At 46.0% G+C, this 19,748-nt stretch overlaps 1 protein-coding gene across 1 annotated transcript in view; it reads left to right on the top strand.

Moving 5' to 3' along the window:
* Positions 1-15,787, top strand: part of LOC149275473 (voltage-dependent calcium channel subunit alpha-2/delta-4-like) — a 53,858-nt gene extending 38,071 nt beyond the window's left edge. Inside the window, exons 28-40 of the mRNA XM_089504687.1 lie at positions 7,866-7,927; positions 8,116-8,130; positions 8,754-8,798; positions 9,010-9,072; positions 10,277-10,347; positions 10,735-10,810; positions 10,917-10,969; positions 11,073-11,128; positions 12,287-12,307; positions 12,664-12,781; positions 14,722-14,834; positions 15,192-15,274; positions 15,701-15,787. Coding sequence (XP_089360813.1) covers positions 7,866-7,927; positions 8,116-8,130; positions 8,754-8,798; positions 9,010-9,072; positions 10,277-10,347; positions 10,735-10,810; positions 10,917-10,969; positions 11,073-11,128; positions 12,287-12,307; positions 12,664-12,781; positions 14,722-14,834; positions 15,192-15,274; positions 15,701-15,787 — 863 coding nt within the window. The remainder of the gene's footprint in view (positions 1-7,865; positions 7,928-8,115; positions 8,131-8,753; positions 8,799-9,009; positions 9,073-10,276; positions 10,348-10,734; positions 10,811-10,916; positions 10,970-11,072; positions 11,129-12,286; positions 12,308-12,663; positions 12,782-14,721; positions 14,835-15,191; positions 15,275-15,700) is intronic.
* Positions 15,788-19,748: the final 3,961 nt, after the last annotated feature.

Below are 19,748 nucleotides of genomic sequence, written 5' to 3'. Positions count from 1 at the left end.
GAGGTTTGGTTTTGTAGTTATGGTGGCAGCCATATAGTTCTAAATATGTCACCTGAATTCAAGCAGAGATTTCAAGTGTGTGGAAAGCACCATGCAGGTGTACTTCGGACACAAGAGAAGAAAGTCTAAGAAAAGAGTCACACAGGCATGTGCAACGATTAAGTCACAAATTAGATAGTCAAACATAGAATCTGCCGGCAGATCGGCCCCATTCGGCCCCCGTCTAGTCTCCCGTGCTGCAAAAACTCAAACCTTAATCAGTCGTCGGTCTCGTCTTAGATTCAGGAGCCGAATGTCTATCCCATACATGTTTAAATCCACTCGCTGTATTACCCTCTACCACTTCTGCTCGGAGGCTGTTCCACTTATCTACCACCCTCCCAGTAAACTGTCCTTATATGATATCTAAGCTTCTGACCCTCTAGTTTTAGATTTTGTCCGCTTGTTCTAGAGAGGTCTTGTTATATCCGCTCCCAGTAAAATTAAATTACAAGCAAAACACTTAAAATAATAACAATAATAATAATGATCACAATAATAATAATAATGATAATAACAATAATAATGGTACAGCTCGTGTTATATATCGTTTCTGGTGGCTGTACGGCGATGGATGTGGAATTACCTGATTCCGGGGGTCTCTTTATGGTGATTATGTGCTGTCGCCGGTGGCGGCCCCTGCTCTGGTGTCTCCTCTAGAGGTCTGGGTCTGTCCTAAAGACCCTGGGAGCGAGTGATTGAGGTGGGTGGGTGAACGGACCACCCTCTGTCAGCGCAGGTTTAATTTCCTGCCGGGGGTATAATCTCTTGGCAAAATACGGCTCACATCTTAATCTGTCCTTCTCATTTCACGGAAGGGTGGGGGGGTCTCAATGCCCCCCTACAGCCCTAAAAGCCCTGATCATGTGTTTATAAACTGCAGGACATTGGTTTTTAAATTAAACTCTGTAAATAAAACAAGGATTCCCAACAGTCAGTTTATGAAAAACCTCAAAATAACGTTAGTGATGGGGAAAAAAATGTAATTTCATTTGTTTTTCTCTCACCATATTTATTTCAGATTTCCTTTATATATTTAATACATTCCTAAACTATATAAATGCGTGGGGGGGGGTCCTGAGGAATCCCTCCATCCATTTACTAGGTCCGTAACTTGCATTAAAGTGCCTATGATGGTTGGAGAGTCCCTAATGTCTACGTCCCAAACCCTCTTGGGCTATGGAAGGGAAAAAACCTTTCATCTGGCACTCGAAGGGTTAAAGCCGTGATCTCGAAGGTAGTAATTTCCAGCGCTCTGCTGCGTTACTTTACGGAACAAATGACTTTTATTGAGCCAAACCCCTTTTCCTCTCCATCCTTTCATCTCCGGATCTCCCCAATCAGCCTTCCACGCTCTCCCTCCCTCGCTCCTCCGCGCTGGCCCCTCTTCTTTTTTTTTTTTCTCTTTCGGCAATACTTCTATTTAATTAATAGAATGTCCCCGATTCCGAGAGATAACTTAATCTGCATAAACATCTCACGGGGCTGGGACTGAAATCTGATTTCAAAGATGCCCTGTGGAGCTTACGCTCTTATTTCAGTGCCAAGCACAAGGGCAATAATGTGACATTCCCGATGACTTTAGTGAAGAGTTAAAGGGAGGGCTACGCCAAAAATCACCGTCCATATATCCAGGAAGCTGCCGATAGCCGTGGCTTCTGTCGGCTGTCCTGAATTGGCTCCGTATTCATATAACCCGCCAACAGCTACAATGTTTCTGCCGAGGAACATAAAGCTTTATGTCATGGCGTAACCCTGCCCAGTTCTCTTAGGTGCCTATGATGTCATACCAGGCCCCACCTATAGGTCAGGACTGTACATCAAGACTCCAAACCTCCAATCTTAAGTCACCCAATTTAGTTATGATGTAGGTTATGCCTCTGGATGCCATGCATGATGTATGTTTCTATTAGCATTTCTAACTAAAAGAACGTTCCAGAACATTCACATGCATTTTAATTTTAGCGCAGAGGATGCGAGAGGATCTGCAGCTTCTCCCTAAAGTAAATGATTTTCTTTTTTAAACCTTTTTAAAGAAAGTAGTACTTTAATTTGCATTCTTCATTCATAATTCTTCATTCATAAGTATTATTCATTCATTCTTCTTTGATGAGGCTGCTTGGGACATTAACCTGTCTCTTTAAAGATCTCTGTATGTGTATTGTGTGTATATATATATATATATATATAGATATGTGTGTGTGTGTATACATATGATGTGGGAAGGCGTGCTGCGTTGGGATTTGGTGGTGAAGTGTGGGATTTAGGTTGAAAGAAGAAACGCTATGAATTAACGGCAGTTTTATCTGCGTGGGAATGAAGTATTAACTGTTCACAAATCCCGTCCTGCCGTTAGAAAGATTGCTGTTTTCACAGGAGCTGTGAGGCTACAGGGGTGGGGGAGATGTTACTGACAGAAATATCCACTGCGGTCTATTCCGGGGAGTGCGGAATGATGGAATCAGGACATCACGGGTTTAATGACGGGACGCACCAAAGGAGCGAGAGGATTAGATGCGCCGTTTATCAATAGCATCTTGGTTTCTATAGAAACGATTAATGGATTGGATGGGTGGCATTTAACAATGGGTAGAAAGAGTTAAAGTTACAGTTCCACCTTCTGAATTCCAACTGCATTCCGCATTAGAAACAGAATTCCTAAAGATATTCAAAGCCCATCTCCCCCCCAAAATAATTCTTTTTTTTTTGGCTTATTCATAATATTTCAGGGAATGCGTATTTGTCATGTGACACAAAAAAAACAAATCAGATCTTCCAAGTTTAGTTCCTCAACATTCTAGAGATCAGTTTCAAAGAGACATAATCCTGAGTGAGTTTTAGCGTTTTGCCGACGAGGTGGTTTGCAGCACCTTCCTTCCTTCCAAGTCTTGGGAGGGCCGCATCTTCTAGGGGCTCCGTGAAGAGGGACCCTCCAAAGTTTTCATGGGGAATGTCCAAAGGCTCCACCCACCCCACCAAAAAAAAAAATCAGATCTTCCAATTGATTGAAACTCTATTCAAAACCACAAAAAACACCAAAAATGTGCCAAGTGAAATGCGTGGGGTGCCACTCCTGGCCCCGGCCCATGGTTGGTGTCATAAACATTATCCTCTACCCATCAGCCATAGGGTTAGGAGTGAATAATAAAAAAAAAAGTCTTAATCCCTGCTTGAATGCAGGTCTATTAAGTGTCTCATTAACCCTTTCCAAATATGGTCGTAGACCTGTGTGTAACACATTACGCGTGACGTGTAAATGCATTGTGGCCAATTCCCAACACGTATGTTTGACACGCGTAGATGGTTCAAATCCAGCATTCATGCAATTTGAGCGTGAATGTAACACAGAAAGCTAACAACAAGAGGGCATGAAAACCACATAGGGTTAATTTTGTCCAATTTTTGGGCTGTGCCGCTTTATAGGGGGTGACTGTCCGTCCGTCCGTCCTTTCATTCACAAATTATTATTATTGCTTATTGTTTTATATAGCGCCATCGTATTGCGTAGCGCTGTACGAATCTACTTTTTACGACAAGAATGTCGCATTCTGGAAATCTTTTGGCTTTGTCTTTTTTTCCACAATCCCAGTTTTGCTCTTTCTCTCCCTGTTTTTGCCCCCGTAACCCCTTATAAAACCGCTCAAGCTATATAAATAAAATACAATAACCAGCGCTCATTAAAGGAGATACGGCTTTCAGTCACCAAGGGGGACACGTTTTGAGGATGCGCTCGGTTATTTCCTGGCAGCTGTTTCCCTGCTCACTGCTCATTAGATCCTTACCATTAACATTAATGGAATTTACCCCCCCCCCCCTTCTTTTTAATTGAAGTCGGGATACCCGACCACCTGAGTAACACAGAAGGTTCCGGTAATCACTCTTATCCATCACAACTGAATTCACTGCAACGACCCCTGCATCACTCGCTCAGTCTATACCATTATATATACTACAAGTACCGTCATCCTGATGGGAGTTATGATGCATCTACTCGATGCCACTTGTAGGGTCTTTGGAACAAATCACCCCCACTTGGCTCCGTATACAGCGGCCATGCCTGGGTCGGGGTCTTTTGGACTTCTTTCTGACCCATCCGTGAGTTTATCCCTCCAAGGCTCTCGTTGGCGCAGAATCGAGGAACGTCCACAAAACCCGGCCTGACAGCCCAGAGTTGGGGGTCCGCGGCAGAACGCCACTAGTGAGGAAGCCCAACTTTTAAATCTTATCTTTGTAAACAACCCAGATGTTCCTCGGTCTGTTTTTGGTTTATCCCCCCCCCCACACACACACACACAACTCTATGGCTATTTCTGGCTGAGGGTGTTGGTAGTTGTAGTCCAGCAACCGATAAAGCAAAGGAGGAGGGCCAACCCGCATCTGTAGCGATGAATGCTGCTTGCGTACAGGTGATTGGGGGTCCGCGGCCTCGTTAATCGCCTCTTAATGAAACCCAGAGCCTCGTTTTCTCGTAACGCAGAATACGGCAGAAATAGAATGTCTGTGAGATCAGGACTGGCCGTTAAATCAAGGCTGGGACGCACATACCAGTTGCGTGTAAATCTACATATGTGCATGGAGCACTTTCCGATACGCGTACAAGCGCCCGTTACATTCAGACTCTGAAATCGTGTTTCTTAACGGAGGCTTTTGCAGCAGCAGTATCGTAAACCTCACGCAGAATGCGTTAGATTGCAAGCTCTTCGGGAGACATGCTGCTGATTTGCGTTTATTCTGCGTCGTGATACTAAATGACCGGAGCGAAGCCTCTTAACATTCAGTTATCTCATCCTGTTGCATCCTTCAACCTGCTGGAATAAAGAGCCCCCTAATTGTTGAGGGGTCTCTGGATTGCCATAAAGCCCCCCCCCTGCCCCCCACCCGTGGTGGTAACAGCTTCTAACTTCAATCACAGGATTCAATCAATGTCATACATGTTACTGGGCAACATACTGACCCCATCTCCCCTATGTCTGCCGTCATTTAACCCCCACCTGGCTCTGCAGGTCCCCCCCCACCACCACCGTCACCTTCGGCCAGATGCCCCCCCCTTCCCCTTCTTACCTTGTCCTTTGGGAACGAGGGACAGAAGACCCTCCGACTCACAGACAGAAGGATCGAGAGATGATCAGGACCCCCAGTGAGTTCAGGCATCGAGCCCCCCTACAATCAAGCATTTCACCCCGATGATGCCAGGGGAGGACGGAGCCCGCTGCTGCTTCGATGGCTGTTCCCCTGAGGGGTGGGGGGAAGAGGAATAAAAAAAAAATGGTGGTGGGGGGGATCGAGGTGGGCAATGAAAAGGAGAGAGCGGAGGGAGATACTCGCAGCCTGACACCGTCGGCGAATGGTAAAGGAAGAGAGAGAGGGAAGGGGAGAGCAGACGGAGGAAGGGAGAGAGAGGAAAGCCCGTGTAAAGAGAGTAGGAGTGATGGAGAGACTGCGTGCGGTGACAGGCGCTGCTCGAGAGGAGAGCAGGCAGCGGGGAACCTTCTGTTTACGCACATCGACAGTCAGCACCGTGCAAGCACACGTACGGACACACACATGCCCGCCGGGAAAAGGTGTGCAGACACGTATGTAGCATTCATGCGCAACATGCACAACCGCCGTACCCGCAGCTTTACAGCGCGGCGCGGAGCCCCCGTGTACCGTCTTCCTGCTTATCCACAAAAAGAATACACGCGCAGATGGCATCGCTGGCACGCACTGCCCTGTATCCACATACAGTGACACAAACAGAGAAATACACGCCGTGTGCCAAAGTGTAACGGGCGCGCAGTCGCACACGCGTGTACACACACGTGTGTAAACACTAATCCATTCACACTCACAAATGGAGACATAGAACCTGCCGGCAGGTCGACCCCATTCGGCCCCCGTCTAGTCTGCCCGTTTCTTCTGCTGTAAAGACTCAAACCTTAATCGTTGGTCTCGTCTTAAATTCAGGAGCCGTACGCCAATCCCATGTATATCCCTTACTGTATTAGCCTCTACCACTTCTGCAGAGAGGCTGTTCCACTTCTCTACCACCATCTCAATGAAGTAAAACTTTCTTAAATGACTGCATGCAAGCACGAAAAGGACAAATCATGCAGAACCCACGCAGCCGTATGATAATCATACGTAAGGGTTCAGTTCTCATGCAATCACATAGGAAGATCTCATTGTACAGCGCTGTAGAATATGATGCCGCTATATATAAATAAATAATACTCGTGGAACGCCGGGCCGGGGCTGTTTTTATGTCCCAGGGATGGCCGGTACCCCAAAAAGCACAATAAAAAAAAAATGATTTAACAAATAAAGTTCAAACAGTGGGCGTCTTCATTGGTGCTCTTCTCACCACCACATCCCAGCTCAAAGCCCTGCTTGAATACAGGTGGCTTCATTCATTCAGAATATATTTACCTCCTGACCTATATTCGATCCATTTGGTTGCCGCCGTTAGGCGTCTGTGATGGGCCATTAAAGGGTTAATGTGTGGAGTCACACGCAGGATTTAATTCGGTGACTATCCCGTCGCTCAGTGTGGGCATCCCAAAATCACCCCCCCCCGTCTTAACCCCTCGTCTCCCTCATGTGTTTTTGTGTTACTATTTCTATGTTTCTGCCTCTGCCCCCCTCCCCCCGCCTGTCTTTCTTCGGTTTGTCATGGCATGTACGTGGCATTATTATTGTACGGGGGGCCGCCTTCTGCCTGTCACCCCCCTGTAATTACCCTGGCACTGCCAGCCCTCATTACCCATCTGTTAGTACAATAGGATCTGCCTCCCACCTCTGCCCAATCCCCGCGCAGTGATTAGAAGCGCGACTCGGGGGTCCGAAGACCCCAGCTTGGAGCTGATACTATTCATTAGGGAAGGATATAGGAACCAGCAGCATTGGATACGTTTATTAAAGGGCAACCTGCGCGGGTGCCGTCCTGTATGTCCCGTATGGCCAAAGGGGGGTTGTTATTTTAGGGGTTGCGGTTAGAGGTATGGATGGGGGGACTACGGAACCTGCTGGTGGCTACTTGTGCAAGTAACACACTTAGGAAGAGTACTTTTATCATTTATTGCTTTATATAGCGCCATCACAATCCGTGGCGCTGTGAGAGAATGTTGGCCTTTTAGCAACAAAGTAGCAAGATGTAACGTCAATAACGTCATTGCCTTTGGGCACGTTGGGCATGCGTTCGGCGCGTGTTTTGTGTTCCGATAAACATGTTATTACGCAGGGGGAGACTCCTCGGACTCACAGAACTTACTCTTTCACGTCCCGTCCTGGGGTTCCACCTGGCTTGGTCGCTTGGTGGCCCCATAGGAAGGTCTTCGGTTTTTGGGGGGCGAGTAACTGACGGCAGAGGAGTGAGAGGCGGAAGCGAGGGAAGGTGAGAGCGGAGGGACACGTGGGAAGAGGGGGAAGAAGTATTCTTAGATCAGGATCATCTGATGCGGTGTTAACGTCTTCTTGGCCGGGAGAAACTCCGCTTCCCTCAGTCCGGCTTTACCGGGATCTCTAATCGGGGCCAAAGAAATCGAAAGGGAACACAAACCGGCGACAGACACATTGAGGGCCATGTCTGCTGAGTGGGGCAATCAGGTGGGGTGGTCACCTAACTTGAGGGCAAGTTTCTGAATGTGGCACAATCATTCCATTGGTTCCCATGGCATCTGCTTCACATTAAGAACCTTTGGTCACCGACTTACAAGGTGACCGAGGGTCCGTTTTAGCTTCGAATCGGTTCCTGGAGGGGATCAACTGACAACTCCCATCAGCCTCAGTTCATAGTGAATTCAGCGTCGAGATCATTTCTGAACCATTTTCTCTGCTCTTTTTTCCAGCTATTGGGGTCCAGATGAAACTTTCCGTGCTGCAGGACATATTCTGGAGGGTGACACGGCAGGTAGGCTGTAATTACCCTTCATCGGAAAACAACCCTCTTGTGGGCAAATGTGAATCCAAAGGCCTTTGAGCCAAGATCCAATATGGAGTATCAGCCATCTATTTAGGCGTCAGGCAGAATCATTGAGCCACCTGTACTAATTCCACCTTTCCTCTGTTTCTTCTCCCGCTCCTTCCCTCTCTTCGCAGCCCAACGACACTGACGTGAGTATTCCCAGAATCCTTTACTCTGAACCCGATTTGTTCGGATTTAAAAGTTTAATAACGTCGGGTGGATCGGCAGCTACAATTTTGCGGCTCCCTTAAGCGCCTCGGCTCTGTTGCCCTCCAGCAGCGAACAGATTTGAACGGTTTCCGTAGCGTTGCCACCAGCAGAAAACTCTCATTTTCTTCAAAGATCAAAGAAAGTTTATGAATAAGAAATAAGACTAATAAACGCAAAGCCCTGTGACAATAAAACGCAGCCACGAGCTGCACTCTCAATGTGTCCGTCATCTTCACCGTTTTCAGGTTTTTTTCACCCAAAATCTGGATGTTGGGACGAAGGGGTTAATTCTGCGGGGGTCACGGAGCAGTTGAATTCTGCTTTTCTGATTTAATACTTGAACCCAGATAAAAGCATATTTTGTCTGCATTTGCATCTAAAAATGGTTAGCAGGAGCAAGCAGAGCCTAAGTGCTGCGTTTGTGTGAGGGAAAAAAAAGAGGGCGGCGCTTACTGAGACAAAATGGCTGCCTGCATGAAATAAACTTATGTCGGTAAAACAGAAAACCACATAATGTTCCTTTTCTTTTTGTCACGGTATGTGGTATTTTTATTCTCCGCAGTGCGGCGGCGTGGATGGTCTGTGCCCCCTGAGCTGCGAGGATGAGGTAACGTATGAAGTTATAATTATCATTACTGGGAAGGAAGGGGGTTCAGGTCATGGTGAGGCCACTTGATGCAGGGCCAACCGTACCATCTAGGCAGCTGCCTGGGGCACCAAGCTGGTGTATACATCATTATTATTATTATTATTATTATAATTTGATGGTCTTTGGTCATTTTAACCTAAATCACTACGTTACTTCGTTTCTCTTTCAGACCCTGGTTTGCTACTTTATTGATAATAACGGCTTCATTGTGATAGCCAAGGACCCAGACAAGGTAAGTGGGGTAGATTCATCATATAAATGGGGCAACAGTTAAGGCTGCAAAGATATTTCTTTATTTTATGTGATTTCTGTTCAGAACTAGGCATACATTAGAGCGCCAGATATATATATATAGTTTTTGTTGTTGCGTGGTACAGGGTACCGTGCCGTGCCTCAAACGTCAAAGAGAATAATAGTTCTAGAGAATGGATTTTCCAACAAGTATGTCATTTTTTGGCTCCCTTTATTGGCTTATTCCTGAGAAGGATCATCTGTTAGAGACCACGGAGGCCGCGAGCAGATGTCTACCTGGTCGCTGACAGGCGTTGGCAAGCTCTAAGCGCGGCTGTCTGTCCTGGCAGCGAAGATGTTAAACACGTTAAGAGGCCTCAGATCCACTTGCCGTGGCCGCCCATCTGTAGCTCCGTCTGCTGGTCATTAAAAACCTATTACGCGCCAGAGGTGACTGTCCCGCACGGTTACACACGCATCGTCACACGCGTGCTTTGCTGCCTGCATTCACCGCGGACACGGATATCCTTACGAGTCTCACTAATGACGTACCTGACAACGGTCCCGGTTTGGAGGAATGTCCCTCTGTGTCCCCCGAATCCCCCTTGTCCCTCATTGTCCCCCCCCAATGCCCCTCGGAATGTTTGCTGGGTATGAGGGCATCGCAGGGTTCTACAGCCATAAAAGCCCGATAAAGTGTATAAAAACAGTAGGAAACGGCTTTATAAATGAAATGAACCCAATCCATAAAGATCTTTTAACTTAGTTTGAGATGGACCTGAACGTTTCCAGCTTGAAGAAGAGCTCAAGTGGATCGTCCCCTCACAAAGGATCTCTCGAGTGATCAGCTGGGAGACGCAGTCAGTGATTACAGAGTCTTGAGAAGCACATCTCGAAAAGAAGTTATTTTTAACCCCGAGCGGCTGGTTTAATAACACGTCTTAACCAGGACAACAAGAACATTCCTCACATCCTCGTCACAACTGATCTTATAAATACTCAATGGAGGTCTCGGGTTCCGATCAACAAAGAATGATGATTGATGAAGAAAAAAGGGGCTACAACAAAAAAGAACCGATTGTTCCAGAAATAAAATGCGACTTATTCGCTAATTCCAAACCTAGACCTTCAGGTCTCTTGAAAGCCTGACCTCCTGCTACTTCTCCCTTTCCATCTTTCTTCTTCACTCTCGTTTTCCTTTTCAGGCTGGAGTGTTCCTCGGAGAAGTTGACGGTTCCCTGATGACCCAACTCCTGCACATGGGGATATTCCGACAGTAAGCTTTAAGCTTTCTTATCGACGGAAGATGCTGAGGGATCTGGGAGCCAGGAACGCCTCACTTATTTAAAGTATACAACCAGTGACATCGTAGGGTTAGACACACTTACGTGATTGGAGATAAAACATCTAGAGGTTGGAGGAAAGTTTCTCCACATGGTCCTCAAGTCCCCACTTTGTCTTTTGTTTGCCTTCACGTATACCCAGGAGGTTCTAATAGACGCTAGGCGTTCCATCGTGCTCATCGGGCAAGACCCACCGGGGGTGTATCAGAATGAGAGCTTTTTCATTCATATACTAATTCGTTTATTATAACTTTCATATCATATCTGCCATCTTTATAATGAAGACATTGTTAAACTTGTGTCCATCTTCCCTCCTTAAGGGTCACTCTGTATGATTACCAGGCTATGTGTAAGCTGCCGTATAATCATCACAGTGGAGCACGAAGCCTTCTCAATGTAAGTGGCAGATAACGTGGGGCATCCTGACCTGTCTGTCCTTCACCTTCTTCTCAGTATCGGCTCCGTTAAAATATATATATTTTTCCCCTTTTCATCATTCTAGCCGCTGTTCGCATTGATGTCAGCCGCTCAGTGGCTTCTCAGCAACCTTGTGCTGTAAGTATTATGATAAAATATATAAATGAATCTGCTACAAGGTGTAGAATCCTTTGTACGTTCCATCGTTATCCGTCACTTCCCATTTTATTCTTATTTGCAGGTTTTTGTTGGAGTTCAGTTTCTGTTCGTTCTGGGCTTCTGATAACACAGCAGAAGGTAGGTCACCTGAAGCCTCGGGGCAGGTTTTGGATGGACTAACGCATCGAGGGGCCACACATGGAGTATTATGATGGTCATAGGTTGGTTAGGTTAGGTTGATAGGACTTGTCAGCAGAATTCAGAGTTATCCTTGGACACCTGCCGCTATTCATTAAAAGTCTATGACCTACAGTCCATAAGGAGCTCAGTCGGCCCAGAAACTACTTGGAGCCAAGTCACTGCAAGCAAATTCACCGCTTTAGGGATTTTTACCCAGATTTTATAACTGTATGGACACCTGGCTCACATATCAGCTGACAGGGTAAAGTCACCACTCTGTGGGGTATAAACTACTGCCTCAAACTCAGAGGGGCTTTGGGAAATTCTCCAGTACGAGAAGAAGGATTGTCGAGTGAATTGGAAGAGGTAGGAGGATCCCTATGATTATAACCCAAGGTTCTTAAAATCTTGGACAGTTTCCTCCTTTAATCGGTACCTAAAGGTGCTGCGCATGTACAATGTTTTTCTGACTTCGGTTCCAGAGCACGCAGTGGCTCCTTAGGTCCAAAAGAACGAGGAAACGCAGAATTGTGAGCTGCGGGTGGTTCCATTAGGAAAACCTTTTAGATGCCAGCGTGTGCCGCAGTAATAGAGTCTGTTGGCTTTTGGTTATGATGTCATCAATGTCTGTGTAATATAAGCTTGTAACTGTAATGTATTGATGAGCTGAAGCTATGACACTTCTTAAATACATAAAGGGATTTAACAAAGTACAAGGAAAAGAAATATTAGGACAAGAGGCCGTGATCTAAAACTAGAGGGTCTGAGTCTTAGATGGAATGTAAGGAAGTTTTCCTTTGCTGAGAGGATGGTAGATAAGTAGAACAGCCTCCCAGCAGAGGTGGTAGAGGCTAATACAGTGAGGGGATTTAAACATGCATGGGATAGGCATATGGCTCCTGAAGACAAGATCAACTCTTTGCAATAGGAAAAGCAGGCATATGAGATGTGCAGTATGGGTTCTTCCTGCTCTGTCTATGTTTCTATGGGTTTTTTTTATGTGATTTTGTCTCATTATTCCATTTTCTGTGCTCATTCCTTACATTCATCATCTGCTCCTTGTGACCTTCCTGATGCATCACTCATCGTGTGACCTGTGTGTGTTGTGCCAAACAGCAAAGTCATTCTTCCATCACTGTAAGTAAGAGTCTGACACTAGACATCTATATAACGGAAGCAAAGCCTTTGTGATCATACTGATCGGGGGCCGGAGACGGCCTGAACCCCTCGCAGTCCGACATGCTGTCTGTAACTGTCCTGTTAATCCCACAAGAGCTAATTACCTCCAACCTTCCTTCGTTTCTCTGTCTTCTATATTCCATTCTTCTTCCTGTCCTCTCTGGCTCTTACTTTTGCTTCAGTTATTTTCATTTTCAAAATTGCATCTTTCTCCATTCGTTTTGCTTCTTTCCTCATCTCATAAATTCCTACATTTTTGCTGGCTTTTGAAACAGTTGTTACTCCACCTGATTTGTCTTCCTCTTGGTCTCCAGCTCACAAACACAAGAAGCAGGACATGCTACAGCCGTGTGACACGGAGTACCCTGCCTTCGTACATGAGACCTCAATCCAGGAGGCCAACGGACTGATAGAGTGCGGGGACTGCCAAAAGTAAGGGCTCACCAATACCTCTCCATGACTTCTCGGTCACGCGGTTCCTTCTAATCCAGGGTTGTCAAACTCCAGGTCTCGAGGGCCAAAACTAGATCAGATTTTCTGGATATCCCTGCATGAGCACGGGCAGCTCAATCAATATCACTTGAACTGATTAAATCACTTGAGCTCAAAGCAAGGAGGCCATTAAGGCCTGGAGTTCGACACCCCCGTAAATCTCTCATCTGGGCAAACAACGACAATGTAGCTCTATTCTATCACAACTGGACAATCTGACCAGCCGACGTTTTATTTATAAACGCTTGACAATAACTGATGCATGCGGTTCATGACACTTGACGTGTATGGCACGTCATGAGCTTAAACGAGTTTAAGAAGCGATCAACAAACAAAATGTTGGGGACCCATGTTATCGCTCTCGCCCTTCTACAGTAACAAGCTTAGGAAGAGATATCCAGCTGTGATGCGGGATATCGAGGCATTCAGCAACACACAAAAACTCCTGGGCACTGTGTGATCGCCCCAGGGAGCAATTACAAGTGCCATAGTTTACAACAGGATTAAAATGACATTTTGAAATTACCCTGGGAGGGTCTAGTTTTGAAAAATATATGGTTTGATGGAATAAATTTAATTGGCCAGCTTTAAAGCTGTCACAAATAGGACATGGGGGCAGTATGACAAGATTAAAAAACGGTCTTGAAATCGCAATATGCTATTTGGACTATAACTAGTCCTATAACAAAATACATAAAAACATTGGTTATTTCTAAACTCAGGACAAATTTTAGACTCTATTTAGCAGGTTCCTTCATTAGCTTTTGTAGATGAATAAAAAAAATCAAATTAAAGTCAGAAAAGGTGGGGTTTTTTTAATCTTCACCATATTTTGTTATTTTATATAGTAAATTATATGATCAAAATGAGAAAGAAAGAAATTACATCTAAATGTTAAAACAGCCAGGGTCACGAAGGGTGCAAAAATATAAAAAAAACAGCTCTGTCCTTAAAGAAAACCTAAAATGGACCTTTTATCTTTATACAGATTTGTTAATACAAAAGAGCTCACAATCTATTCCTTGTTTGCCGTCAATGTTTAAAAAGCAATTATGAATGTGCAGTACTGTAAAACTGGTGACGTCACCATAGCAACTATCGGAATGTTTTCTTATTTAAAAACATGATTTCGTTGTAACAGATACTTTGTTACAATGCGACACATTTTTTTTTTTATTATATGGAACGTCTGGGGTCTGTAGACACTATTAGCGTCTGTATATAAGCATTGATGTATTTAATGGGGCCACTTCCCTGCGCCTCACCCAGAGAAGCCCCCGAGCTGCCCCCAGACCTACATCTCCTTTGCCCCAGGGTGATCTGTCCCTGGTAAAGCGGCATGGGGGCTACTTCCGGAATAGGGTGCCGGGCATTCATAAAAAGCGCCAGAACGCAGCAGATGTCTGATTAATGCGCCTGCTGTACGATGCGGTGAGAAGGGATTTTCAGATTAGCCGTGAGCTGGGGGAGAATAACGTGAAATCACAGCAATCAGGGTCATCATATCACTTAAAGCAACAATAATACGTTACATAATATCATGCAGACTGTTATGTTGCAGCCAACGCTATTGAGTTAGAATATGAGGTTACAGCGCCCCCTACTGGCTTCCAATTATATAATACAAATGTGAAGTTACTGCGTTTTACGGTTCCCTTTCACTCTCTGTATAAAGCATCCTGCGTTGAGGGTTATATTACTGTATACAGCACTGGGGGGGGATATATTACTGTATACAGCGCTGGGGGGTTATATTACTGTATACAGCGCTGGGGGGTTATATTACTGTATACAGCGATGTGCCGTGTGTACTGCCCTGCTCTGTTACCTCTGTATACAGTATATAAAGCCTGCCATCTCTCACCGCTCTTTGCCCGCAGGATGTTTGTGATGCATCAGGTGTCGTACAGCAACCTCCTCCTCCTGGTCAGTGACTCCACCTGCGACTGCAGCGTCTTCCCACCCGTCCTGCTCCAAGCCAAAGAAGTCAAATATATCCTGAATCAACCAAAAAAAAACGCCGACCCCCAAACATGTCCCCTTCTGTGTTCTTGTAACCCTTTATATCCTGACAGAGTGAACCCAGCGGAGAATAGGCAGTGTCATGGGTGCATGTATTGTTTAACCCTTTTGGGGCATTGAGGTATTAATACCTAGGACCATAGAAATAATGTCTGAACCCTAAGTTTTAGAAACCCTTGTGGCATTTTGACCACAGTCCAGCTCCCGGGACCCCAGTTTGAATCCCCCCCCCCCTTAAGTGTATAGCGCCCCCTTATTTCCACGACCAGTAAGAGGGTCCTGTATCCCGAGCGTGTTTTCTCAGTCTTTCTCCTTGACTCCGGTGCACATAACGCTTCCGTGAAGTGCGACCGCATGCGCTCCCAGAAACTGAGACGCCGGCCCGAGTCCTGCCACGCGTTTCACGCAGAGGTGAGTTATAAACACACGGTCATCACGCATCACACAATCAGTCATCAAATATATTTAACACGACTCATACAATATTATACATTTTTATTTTTTTTTATTTTTTTTTTTACACCAAATTAACTTCAAGGCCTTTTTCTAGCTTTTGTGTCGCAGAAGGTGCACTCACCTCCTTTTGCTGCCCAATTTCCCCCCAGTAAGATCCCCCGGCACCCCGAGGCGCACCGGATACAGTGAAATGCACAGAGTCTTTTGCTCGCTAGGTTGTTGCCGAGAGGCTGCGTTTAGCCGACGGCTCCCACACAGCTGGACGGAATAAAGATTCCTGTACAGAGGACGAGCCCCGGCATTATTTTGGATTCCCGGTGCTCAGTAAGTCGGTTGGCGGGCATCCCGCGTAATTCTTTTTTCTCGGTTTCCTCGTTTCAGGAGAACGCGCAGGACTGCGGCGGGGTTTCTGGGCTGTCCTCGTCGGTTCCGCTGCTTTTTGGAGCACTCGCTGCATCCCTGCGGTGACCGGAGCTGCTTCCCTGCACCGAGTATTCTCAAAGTCCTAATCCTGGGACCCCTTGGATTATACATCATGTGCTGCGACAAAGCGGTCGATAATCTATGCAACACGAATGAAAAATTTTGGGGTACAGGGGGCATCAAACGGCACCTCGAGAGAGAACGCTCACCTCTTCCTACAGGAGCACGTAACGCTCTGCTGCCTCCTGGAACTGCATGGGATTCCAAAACTTTCTGGCACAGCAGACGCTAAGAGACCTCTGTCCTACATCTGTGTCTATCATGGAGTGCCACTCACCGAAGGGTAGGCTAATGGGCACGGCCCCCGTCTGGCCCCTAGGACTCGGGTCCACTAGAAGAACATATTCTTGCTGTCAAAACTTACAACAAGCCACGTGGTCTGCTGAACAGGCAGACACCACCTCTCTACCGCGCGGCGCCGCTCTCTATGGTTGCCTTTAGGGTGGATTTATTATGTATTTACCCGATCGGTGACAATCCCAGAAGCTGAAATAAATGGGTTTTGTTTTAAACGAGAGGACTTGGTGTCGCATTACAGTTCTAAAAGAGTCATTGAGATTCCTACATCGTTTCTCGTCACAAGCTCCGTCTCAGCGAACAAAGGGTTATCTGTTCAAAAATGATTAAAAAAAATACAAGTATTGTCCGGTTTGAACCCACAGAGCTTATGGGTGAAGAAATCGGGGTGGGATGAGCAGGGATCTCCGGGATCACTGCAGACAATCGTTATCGAGTGTCCATTTTATACCGATACGGGAACAGCGCTCCAACGCCCCGGGTCGGGATCACATGTATCCGGATTATTAGGGGGGAAACTGTGAAGGGGTTCATTCAATTAAAGGGAAAGTAATATTAGAGGGATTGTTATGCGATGCACAGAGAATATATTATATATTGGGACCGTTAAACCGTTTCACACCAACACAGGGCAGAATACGCCAAAAATATACATTTTACAAAAAAATTGTAAATCGACAAACCTGCAAAATATCTAATGTTACAAATTTTTTGGTGGCTTTTCCAATTATGTATTCTGTTTACTTACCGATATCGCACGCATACGCCGCCGCGCCGACATAGTTAAAGGTATTGGCTACTCTGCCGACATGGCCGCACAGCACCTCCACCTCGCTTTGTGGCTGTTGGTTGTGGAATCTGAATAACGGAGTTTAATAGATAATTTGACAGCGTCAGACCTGTTTTTGGTCACTTTGTAACGGTGCTGGTTTTCAGCCTTTGATTTCTGGATGGTTCTTTCTTTAATAGAGGCAAATAAAAACGCAAACATCGCAGCTTCATTTGCTCATTTTATTAAACAGAAGTTGTGAATAATACAGAGAAAAATTAGAATAATTCCCCCCCCCCAAATTGCTATCCCTTTCAGACATGTCACCCCCTAAATGTGCTTTGCTGCTTCTCACAGTATACAACAAAAACTGTAATAAAGGCCACTAATTACTAAACGGTAGAAGCAGGGATTGAACGGACTCCATGAACAAACTACTGTAAAGTCCTAAAGACCGACACGCGGCTCGCTGGGGAAAATCCTTGAAACCCCCCCCAAACCCTGCACCCCCCGCCTCCCACATGTCCGCTGAGATAGTAAGGCATCCGGGCAGATCGACCCAGAGAGATGTCTCAGGATAATGCGAATAGGGGGCAAAGGAAGGAGAAGCCACCGGGGTCTCACCGCCAACCTCATTACCGGATGGGTCCGCAAGGCGCTCCTCTGCACGTTACAAACAGAGCGACCACCCCAGATTATTTTGCACCCCTTCTTTTCAGTTATTCCCAACAGAACAGCCCCCCCCCCCAACGCAGAAAATGAGTTGGGAGGCAACAGATCAACCAAGTGCATAAAACAGGAGGACTCAACGCGGCAGTGGAAGCCGCATCTCGGATATTAAAGAGCTTTATGGCTCTACGTAGACGCCTTTTCGGGGCACATACTTCTAGCGAGTGCCGTATCGCGTGAAACGCGCTGCCGCCGAGCCAGTCCCTCTGAGTGTCTATCTCTGTTGAAGATGTGAGTTGAGTATGGAGTGAAAATATCTTCTGCCCCTCGTTCTTTAGTGGAAACGCCGCGGAACCCCACCAGTTTGAACCTCTCGATACCCGATAAACTACAAAATAATCTGAATTATGGACAATACCTTGCAGACCCCCAAACGCTGAAATACTTAAAGGCTGTTTTTAAAGCCAGCAGGAATAACCCCCATCCCGAGCGCCGAAACAGAAAACAGATAACCCAACAAACACCCCCCCCCCCCAAACGCTCCACATCCGGGACTTCACCTCGACGCGCGAGCGTTCGCAAAGATACTTAGTCAGTCTCTGAACGATCACGTCTTGAAGTTAGATTTGTGTCGTTTTTTACCGCTGTGACGATTCGAGGGATTTCCAAGAACCCAGAAAAAAAAAAAACTACTTTTAACCTTTCGTGTTTCAGAGGGGACAGCACTATTGGTTGGTTGTTCACCGTGGTGCAAGAAGAGTCATAGCAGCAAGTAGCCCTGAACCCACTGGGCAGTCACAGTCCGACAGGCGCCCCACCTGGGAATAGTCTTTGAAGAACCAGTTCAGATGTCAGATGGGGAAACTGGTTACTTGGTGTTACAAACATGGGCAGCTTAGGATTCAAACTCCTGGTCTACGTGGGTTCCAAGACCCTCACCCCGTCTAATGTATAGTTCGAGTTCCCTTCTGGTTGCTAGAACACCGACGTTCCATAGAATATATATACATTCTGGTCTCAGAACCGGTCAGGCAGATAAAGTCCAAAAACAGATGAACGTCGCAGATCTCAACATCGCAAACACAACCAGCTGAGAAGAACCGTCCCAGCAGGGCTGCCGCTGACCCTACGTTTATTTTACACGACAGAGGGAACCCCCAACTGTATGAGAAACCATGTGGCAAAACATCTCATGTACCCATAACAGATCAGAACCGTGAAGATAGTCCTAGATACACTCTCCCTAACACAAAACACAAGAAAAGGGACCGAAACGCCAGGGTGTGACCGACAGCGAGACGCGGACTAAAACACAAACTTCAGCCGGAGACGGGGCGAGACGCGGGAGAGAGGAAAAAGCCTAGAAGCAGCAGAGTGACCGGGGGGCCACCGTTAACTACTCAAAAGATGCGAGACGCCGGAGAGTTTGTGTTCAGATTCCGGAGATCTGTCTCTAAACGAGTCCTTCGCTTACGTATCAAAGCGGTGATGTCTCGCTCTGCACTCTAAAGAGACATCGACTGCCCCTTGGAGTCACGGCAGATGAGAGCGTCGACTCTGGCTCCGGCTGTTCCGGCAGATACGGACACGTAACACTGTGCTTTAGGTCCCCACGCGGTCGTGTTTAGGGGTCTCCTATTGATACTCGCCGGCCCTGAACGTCGATCAGGCCTTTAAAAGCAAGAACGGTCTGTGAAACGCGCCGGGTGCCCCCCCTCTGGCATTTAAAGGGCCCACACTTGTGCCCAATGTTTTCATGAAAACTGCGTGTGGGGGGCAGAATATTTTTGTGTTACAGAATAACGCTTCCCCTTATTGTGTATATTTATAATTTTGTGTTTTTAATATATATATTTTGTCTCGTTTTCAAAAAATGTATAGAAATCTATTTTTTTATTATTATTATTATTTTTTATTTTTTTTTAAACAAAAGTGTTTTGTCTTTTTTTTTTTTCTTTTCTTATAACTATTTACTATGTACAAGAAATCCTCTGATTGTTCCCCCCCTTCCCCACGTTTTCACTGGAAATTAAACGGAATTAAGCAAATTAACCGCCATTTAAAATTGTGAGTTTGATCTGAGAAATAAAAGGAATAATTCCAATCATAAAGACCCTTTCTCCGACAGAACTATAAAAATAAATATCCACCGCTAGAGACCCGCAGGAAACTTGTCTGTAGGAAGCTCGGGTAGCAAAATAATTTAACCAT

The sequence above is a fragment of the Sceloporus occidentalis genome, unplaced genomic scaffold (genome assembly GCF_023333645.1).
Source record: "Sceloporus occidentalis isolate IW3139 unplaced genomic scaffold, rSceOcc1.0.p SCAF_284, whole genome shotgun sequence".
In the NCBI taxonomy this organism is placed as follows: domain Eukaryota; kingdom Metazoa; phylum Chordata; class Lepidosauria; order Squamata; family Phrynosomatidae; genus Sceloporus; species Sceloporus occidentalis.
Note: the sequence above shows the minus strand (reverse complement) of the source record. Positions and strands in the feature narration are given on the sequence as shown.